This window comes from Aplysia californica, unplaced genomic scaffold (genome assembly GCF_000002075.1).
Source record: "Aplysia californica isolate F4 #8 unplaced genomic scaffold, AplCal3.0 scaffold00733, whole genome shotgun sequence".
NCBI classification, from domain to species: domain Eukaryota; kingdom Metazoa; phylum Mollusca; class Gastropoda; order Aplysiida; family Aplysiidae; genus Aplysia; species Aplysia californica.
In genome coordinates, this window is record NW_004798003.1 from 178,725 (window position 1) to 187,810 (window position 9,086).

At 40.7% G+C, this 9,086-nt stretch overlaps 2 protein-coding genes across 2 annotated transcripts; one reads left to right on the forward strand and one right to left on the reverse strand.

The window, feature by feature from the left end:
- Nucleotides 1–515: 515 nt before the first annotated feature.
- LOC118478610 lies at nucleotides 516–4,140 on the forward strand. The gene is made up of 2 exons (XM_035972538.1): nucleotides 516–781; nucleotides 3,300–4,140. The coding sequence occupies exons 1-2, from the start codon at nucleotides 516–518 to the stop codon at nucleotides 4,138–4,140; spliced, it is 1,107 nt and encodes a 368-aa protein (XP_035828431.1).
- Nucleotides 4,141–5,697: 1,557 nt separating this feature from the next.
- Nucleotides 5,698–8,029, reverse strand: LOC101850205 (perlucin-like protein; the record flags this gene model as incomplete). Its single annotated transcript, XM_013088381.2, is given in 2 exon segments — nucleotides 5,698–6,453; nucleotides 7,764–8,029. Coding segments are annotated over 2 exon segments (452 nt in total), but the record flags the coding sequence as incomplete, so codon positions are not given.
- Nucleotides 8,030–9,086: the final 1,057 nt, after the last annotated feature.

A 9,086-nucleotide genomic window follows, 5' to 3' on the forward strand; every position in this document is an offset into this window, starting at 1 on the left:
TAATAATAAATAATAATAATAATACAAATAATAATAATAATAATAAATAATAATAATAATAATAATAATACCAATAATAATAATAATAATAATAATAATAATATATTTGTACAGCACCAATTCCCGCTCAACCGTAAGCTATATGCGCTTTACAATCTTTAGTATTACTCCAGCAGACTTCATGACAGCACTCTGGAACAATCTCAACTTCCTGGGAAGCATACAGTGCAAGCTGCCATCGTACAGGCGCTAAAACACTAATATACTGACGACGGATAAGAAACATCTTCACACAGTGAAAAGGAAAAAAAAAGAAGATTAATTAATTAAGAAATCCAAAGTCACATAATATTCAGTCAGGATCTTAGACTTTAACACTATAATTGTTTCTGGCACCATAAATAAATCATTGATGGTCTGGTCCGATGGATTCCCAAAAGTGCCGATCTATCTCTACAATGAGGGCGAGATCTTTCGTGAGGAGTTTCTCACTTCTTCTGAATCTGGCTCTGACAATGTGTCACGCGACTGCATCTGGGTCAGTGACTGACCGCCTGTTCTCCAGAGCAGCGTTGTGTGACGTCACCAAGAAGATCTCCACCGGCTGTATGGTCACTCCCAGGCCTGACAGGACAATGTCCAGTGTGCATTGCGTCAGTCTGTGTGCGCAGGATGACCAGTGCCTGGGGGCCAGCCTCAACTTGTCGTCTGCTGTCTGCTTCCACCACCGGACCTGCGCCTACACCCAGCGGACATGCACAGTACCTGATCACGAGTTCAGGTGAGACGCTTAAGGCGTGACGTCACTTGTTTTTGTTGCTGTTGTTTGTTTTTTGTTAGTGTTTTACGGCACCTGCAACGCGTCACAGGTTGCAGACTTGTTTACCTTTTCAAAAAGATTTTTACTGCTTTTGTAACACATTTAGGTGCTGAAGATTAGAGGTACTACAAGAAACAAATACATAACATTAGGAGGAGAGATAAGAACAATAGTAATATATGTGAGGCAGCGTGGCGGAATCAGGCTCTGGTCAGTTTTTGGGCATGAAGAGTTATTGGAATTATCTTAAAGCTTGTTCATTTGTCTTTATTTGGATGAAAAAAATCCATTTATCTTATATACAAATCGAAATATTTGCGAATCAAGGTGGGGTTACCTGTTTTCGGAGGTAAAATTAGTGAGAAAATTGCCTCCAAAGATTAACTATTTCCTTAGCTTAAGAGTCGATGGTAACAGAAAATTTACATTTTTTGGTGCTTTTAATCAACGATTTTCAGAAAAATCCACACAGAAATGAGTTTTTTAATGGGCAAGAAAGGTGTTGAACCAAAAAACAAAAATTTGATAAAAATTCACAAACCTGTGGAAAAGTGCAAGTTCCTTCATTTTGATATTTTTGACGAGAGCCTGATTCCACCACGCTGCCTCACATATGTGTTATAGGAAAGAAGGAGTAAACCGCTCCAGAGCACCCGCCAACCACCCACCAGCTGCGTAGCCTACTGCTAGAAATGAGATATTGTTTTTTTAAGGAGATGTAGAAAGACCTGTGACAGTTGAAGAGCTCAGGGAGAAAATGGCATAATTATGAATAACATTGTGTGAGTGCCTGGTGAGAGGTAGACCTACCGTAAGCCGCATTTGTTGGAACTGAGATACAAGGCAATAAAAGCCAACAATCGAGTAAAAAAAACAACCCCAAAACAAAATATAAGTTTTATTCGAAAATGATTCTGTAGCCATTCATCTACCGATATTTACGAGGCCTTGTGTTTACTTTACGCGAAAAAAAAAAGTATTTTGAAGATATGTTCTGACACACCTCATTTGACATAAAAAAAAAAAGATTGAGTGGGAACATTTACTGTCAGAGCCAACATCGGCGGAAAGTTTTTTCCATCTCATTCATAAAAGCAAACCCTATCACATTGTATAACAAAGTTTAGGTCAAAATGTAACCTGTCTCGATCTGGCAATTTCGCACCAGAGTGACAAAACGTAAAAGAGACCAGGATTTGCGCACGTGCAGGCCTATTCCACGTCATGAGCAAAGCAAAGCCACAAAGCTACTCTACGAAATTGCTGGTATTGTCATTTACCACAATTTCTATGCATCATTAGAAAAACAATTTAAAAAAAACAAACCTTTCACTTTCACTTTCACGCCATAGATCTATATCAACATTTAGGTCAGCTAGTGTGCTTTCCTGTGCAGTGCAGTGCACAGGAATAAATTTGACACAATAAAAGAAGAGGGGGGGGGGGGGGGGCAAAAGGTGGAAGGAATAGGAAAGAAAGGGGGGGGGGGGCGAGGCTAACGTAACAATTCTAACAATTTGATGATGTATAATTTAATTAAAAGAAACGCAAACAGCAAAATGAACACAGAAATATCGCCAACTAATATCGGAAGGGCTTCGGCTGTTAAATCAAATTCATTGCATAATTAATAGCTGACTCTTACGCCTATACTTTAATGAGCAGTTACATACAATAATAATAATAATAATAATAATAATAATAATAATAATAATAATAATAATAATAATAATAATAATTTTTAAAAAAAAAATAATGATGATGATAACAATAATAATAATGATAATAATAATAAGAGACAGAATGTGTATAGCGCAGATCCATGCTCAACAATAAGTTCTATGCGTTTTATTATCCTAGCAGACCAGATTGCGTTCTGAAACAACCTCAGCTTCTGGGAAGCATACAGTGCAAGCTGCGGTTTTATAGGCGCAAAGACACTAACATACCAACAAAATCTTACCCGTCTTTTGCCGGGTATCCACTCCCACCTGGGTAAAGTGAAGGAGATTCGTGTTATGTGTCATTCCCAAAGACACCGTGTCGTGCCTGAGGCTCGAACCCCCGAACCCCCAGCCTCGTGATTACGTGTCCTGTAGCCACAAATGAATGTACGAAAATGAAAAAGCCCCCCCCCCCCACTTTGCACCTCCATTTTTTTTCTCCCCAGTCTCCATCACAGCTTATTACACCTGAAAATATAAATTGGTTGCTTTTTAAATCTTGACCTACTCCAAAAGTGGGCAGTGATCCACCTATAGGAGAACTTTGGTTTTACTTGTGTGTATAATATTTGTTTGCTTATAGAGAAAACTCTCCTGTCTTTTAAAGAAACTGAACAAGGGGCAAACACTTTACTTTCGATTTTCTCAAAACATATTTTTTTCATGACAGCGCCCTTGTGCTTAAAAGCGACACATTCTATCAATGTCATCCCCGTCACTACCCCGCCCTCCAACTTTTCTCATTTCTTCGTTAGATTTTACCTCAAGTTATCCTGGACCTCCCCGTGTGACCACCAAGGAAAGTTTACTGCCTCTGAGGGGAGGTGTGAGTGTGTGGGCGGTTGGGTGGGTGCTCGCTGTGAGCGGTGGCCATTCTCTTGTGACGAACTTCTCACTCATGGCTATAGCAACACTTCCCTCTGGCTGACCCTTGACCCCTACGGCGACGGGTCACTGCTCACCCAGGCGCTGTGCCAGGTCAGAGGTCAGAGTGACGTCATCACCTATGTGTTCCGGAACAGCGGGAGCGCCACCAACCTCCACAACCGAAGCCTGACGGATTACGTCACAGGATACAAGATGGACGTCCACGACTTCTGGTTGGGTCTTGACGCCATCTCGGCTCTCAGCGGCTCCGGCCGGAAGTTGTGTCTGCAAGTTGTGCTTGATGACGTCACTGGAAAACAACACCAGCAGCAGTGGCTCTACTCCCTCTATGACGACTTCCGGATGAGTGGGCCGTCCTCCGGGTACACCTACGCGTTCCGGAGCTTCTCCTCGGGAATGTCCGGAACTCTGGGCGTCACGCCCTCCATGAATCTCCTCGACTGTCTGGGCCACACGGCCGGGATTCCATTCTCCACCTGGGACCGTGATAACGACGGTAACGCCACGGCCAACTGCGCTAAGGAGCAGGGAGTGGGGTGGTGGTTCCCGCCCTCCTGCCACCTCCCTTGTAACCCCCTGGGCCCCCTCGCCCCCCGTCACAACCCGCCACACCCCCCCACGGCCCTCGCGCTCCCTGGACTCGACATGGCGGACAAGATGGTGGCCAGATACTTCCGGAGAGTCGAGGCTTACTTTGTTAGTTCTTGATTTGCACATGTGACTTTGGGAAGTGCCGAGGGTTTTTTTTTGTTGGTTTGTTTGGTTGGATTTTTCTCTTTCTTTTTTTTTGTGGGTGTTTTTTGTTTGTTTGGGGGGTTGTTTGTTTGTTTGTTTGTTGTTTTTTTGTTTGTTTGGGGGGGGGGGGGTTGGTATTATTGTTGTAATTAATTGTTGTTCCTGCTGTTGTTGTTATTTTCATTGTTGTCGTCGTCGTTGTTGTTATTATTGTTGATGTGTTTTGTTTTCGCGTTTTTTCTTCTTTCTTATGCACTCTCCCACCTTACCGGCGTCTGTGGTGTAGCCGTTAGGAGTTTTGCAGTTGCACGAAGGTGACACGAGTTCGATTCCCTGTTGGGAACACATTTTTGATAAGCTTAGAGTATCTGAGTTTTTCTGTCAGGTACTGTATCCCTCTCAGTCATGACTGTCCCTGACAGGCACGGTTGGAAGCCTCTCTCCTAAATTATAACCTGAAGTGTGTCAATGGAGGCGTAAAAGCAATTATATATATTCATTTCTATATTTATGTCTCCCATCCCTCCCACTCTCCCCTCCCACACCACAGCCCTCATCCCATCACTCTTATTCCCACACACCCATTCCATCGCACTCCTTCTCAACCCCCCACCATGTCCTGCCTACCACATTGAAGTGCCACACCGATACATCACAGATGCCGGTCAAGAAACCTTGAACAGATACCGCAGTGTGTCAGAAATACTGGTGACCATTTGAATAAATAAAACAGTAATGCTCCACGTCATGTCTTTTGGCGCTTTTTGATAATGTGATGATGATGATGATGATGATGATGATGATGATGATGATGATGATGATGATGCCCTTTATGAAAAGTGCACTATAGTAGTTACTAAGCACTCCATGAATTCTGTTGATCTAGAGTCAGAAAAATGTAAAAACTGAGCCACCAAAAAGCGTTATAAGGACACCCTCAAAATGTCCCTCAAGGACTTCAACATTACTCCTTTGTCACTGGAGACCCTATCTCCTTACCGACCCAGGTGGAGAGCAGAAGTTAAAGTAAGAAGCAAACCATATGTGACTATGGGGCTTCACGAATTAGAAACGCTGATGCCAAAAATGAAGCTGGCAAGCTGCCGCACACCCACAAGAAGTAATGAAGTTTTAAAAAGCTCAAACTGTAGCACACTCTTCTAGGCCGGAACTGCTCTCATTAGACACAAGCCACAAACCATCTTTACTTTATTCACTGGTTTTAAGAAACATCGGTCATCGTCAGACATTGTCAGATGATTGTATATTATCATACATTGCTTATGTAAAGCCGTGTATTGGTTGTTCACAGCTAGGAATCAAAGCCAACACAGGGTAGGCCAACGCGAGTAACAGGTGGGTTTTTTTACCCAGAAGAATTGGAGATGAAAGGCAAGATATAATTAATACAGCGTCAAAAAACAACAACAAACAACAACAAAGACGAAAACAAAAAAGCCACCAAGACAAACCCCCCCCAAAAAAACAACAACAAAACAACAAAAAAACCCACACACACAAAAACCCAAACAAAACTAAACAAAAAGTTTAATAAAAACCGACAACTTGAAAATGTCTCGGTGACACAGCTCGAGTTGATAAGGACATCAATAATGTTATTAATTATATGATCCATCTGGAATTCCAGAAGTGCATTTAGTCGACCAGCTGTGCAATTATTGTACTCAGCCCAAAATAATTCATTTTTTTTGTTTTGATTAGTTAGTTTGTTTGGTTTGTTTGTGTGTTTGTTTGTTTGCTTGTTTTAAAAAAAGCTATTGCAGTTTCAGAATTTGTGGAATTGGTTGCATGTGCTCGAGAAATATTTTGTCAAAGTTCAAATGCTAAATATTTAGAAAAGCAAAAAAGATGCATTAAGTAAGCATTGATCTAGTTTTTAAAAGAATGACACGATTTTCTCTTTCTCCTGAAAAGTTTAGCTTTGTGAGCTTGTGAGCTTAGAACATTTGAACAGCTTGTAGGCCATATTCCAAGAACCATCAGTACCAAACCCCAACAGGTACACACTTGAGATAAACACGCTATGTGGTATAGGAAGGGGGGGGGGGACCAGACTGGCCCTGACGTGAGTGGTCAAGACTAGCCCACGATACCGTCCTGTTCAAGTTCTAAGTGGACATAGCACAGGACAGGTATGTGGTAGGTGCAGGGCACGTCCTCCCAGGCCCAGCCCGCTGTGTAGGACAGAGAGACGCAGTTCGAATCCGCGTCCTTGCTTGGGTGGGAGGGAGCCCAATTGCTGAAGGAGGCGATGGCTTGTTCATTCTGTCCGGTTTGGGGGGGGGGGGGGGGTAGAGATGGGTGCAGGTTTGTTTTTTTTTTGGGGGGGGGGAATAAAGAGAAGTTTAAAAACATCAGAACTAACACTTGCATTAACTTCAAGAAACATTATTCTGAAAAGTAAAAGTATTTCTTTCTCAGGGACTTCGAATTGTAATAATGAATTAAGTCATTAAAAAAAGAATAACGTCTACGCTGTAACACTATCAACCTCATCATCTTCAATAACCTCATCAATATCACAACGTCACAACAATATTATACCCAATACAAAAACTAAACTTATCACAACTGGGTTTAGACTATTATAGCTAACATATCACATACACATCATTGTAATAATTAGATGGCGTCGGTCTATAAGGAATGTGCAAGGGAAGTAAGAAAGTAAGAACATTTATATATATATATATATATATACGTACATGTATATATATATATATATATATATATATATATATATATATATATATATATATATTTTTTTTTTTTTTTTTAATTTTTTTTTTAATTTTTTTTTTTTTTTAAATTTTTTTTTTTTTTTAATTTAAAATTTTTTTTTTATTAAAAAAAAAAAAAATTTTTAACCCACAAAAAAGCAACATCTAGAATTTCAATTTGTGCCAGTGCTACACGATGCTTTGATTTACTACTAATTCTGTCCTGCCAAAAATGGAACAGGACGGCAATGACTCAATTCTGAGATATTTCATAACGATACATATAGCGATCGGAACCTAGTTTTATTATTTCTTTAGCTCAAAATCAAGAAAATCTGGCCCCTTCTTGATCTCAGAAATGTTGAACGCTGCTGTGTGGCTTCTTCTTCTTCTTCTTCTTCTTCTTCTTCTTCTTCTTCTTCTTCTTCTTCTCAATTTACCTTTATTATTATTATTAGTAGTACTTTTTAAATAATAATCAATATTAAATTTATATTTTTGTATTGTCATTATCATAATCATCATTATTATTGTCATTATCAATATCATTTTCAGCATTACTGTTATTATTATTATTATCATTATTATTATTATGATGTTGATGATGATGATGATGATGATAATGATGATGATGATGATGATGATGATGATGATGATGAGGATGGTGATGATGATGATGATGATGATGATGATGATGATGATGATCTTAACTTTTACTTTTATCCGCCGCTTATACCCTTTTGGGTGTCGCGGATTATTATTGTAATTATGATAATTATTATTATAATTATCATTATTATTACTATTATTTTTATTATCATTAACATCATTTTTATGATCACAAATCCTTCTCACCGAGTGCGACATGTAGAGGAAGGTCCCCTCTACCTGGAGGTCCGTGGCCCCGAGCCACACGTGCATGTCACTGGGCGATGTTCCCGCCACTTTGCTCAGGTACTGGGACACTCGCGTCTGCTCATCCTGTGACGTCACCTCCACCACCTTGCCGTCGATGACGTCACAGGCGGTGGTGGCTTCGAAGAGCGAGAGCTTCTCAGAGAGGAGCTTGAAGCAGAAGTTGTCCACTTTGTCGTAGCCAGGAGGGCAGGTTGTTTTACGCTCTGGGATATACGGTGAGGTTGGAGGGGTGAGGAGGGGAGGAGAGGGGGAGAAAAGTGGGAGAGGAGGAGGGGGGGAAGAGTGGGGGAGGGAGAGAGGAGGAAGGGAGGGAGAAAAGTGTGTGTGGGGGGGAGAGGGGAGAGGAGAGGGAGAAAAGTGTGTGAGGTGGGGAGAGGGGAGGAGGAGAGGGGGAAAAGTGTGTGTGTGTGGGCGGGAGAAAGGGTGTGGAGAGAAAGGACGGTGTTGGCAAGGGTAAGGGTTGCAAGAGGAGGAGAGGGAAAAGGGGTGGGGAGGGTGGTGGAGAGAAAGGGTGGGGAGAGAAAGGACAGTTGTGGTATGAGCGGGGGGTTGAAGGAGGGTGGGTGTGGAAAGGGTAGGGGTGGGGTGGTGGGGGAGAAAGAGTGGGGATGGAAAGGGCGGGGAGACAGTTTATATAATAATTTGCTTCCAAAGAATACCATGCTTATAACAAATCAGTTGGAAGAACCTTGTCTGTAATAACCGTGAACGTCTGTATGTATATTATAGCCAAAGTTGTCATATCGTCTTTTGAAATGAAGGATGCTTTTTTATATTCCTCAATAGAATAAGTATAGCCTACTCATAAAAATAGTCTGTTTGAAGAGCTTTGTAATAATAGTAAAATGTGTATAATTATAACCCAAGTTATCATATCGCCTTTTGAAATGAATTATGGTTCTTTTTTCTTATTCCTCAAAAAGAAAGGCATACCTTTAAAAAAGTCAGATTGAAGAAATTTGTTTGCAATATTCCTGAACCGTCAGTGTGTATATTTATAACCAAAGTCACACCAACGCCTTTTGAAGTATTTAACGATTTAAATAAGATAAACTGCTTAAGAAAAGCATTTTCTTAAAAAGTCAGTTCGAAGAATTTTGTCTGCAATAATCGCGAACTGTCATTGTTTATAATTATAGTCCAAGACCTCCCATAGCCTCTTCCTTTGTATAACGATTTTTATTTTTCGAATACGGTACATGGGAAAATAAAAATCATACTCTTAAATAAAGTCTGTTTGGAGAAATCTATCTGAGCTTA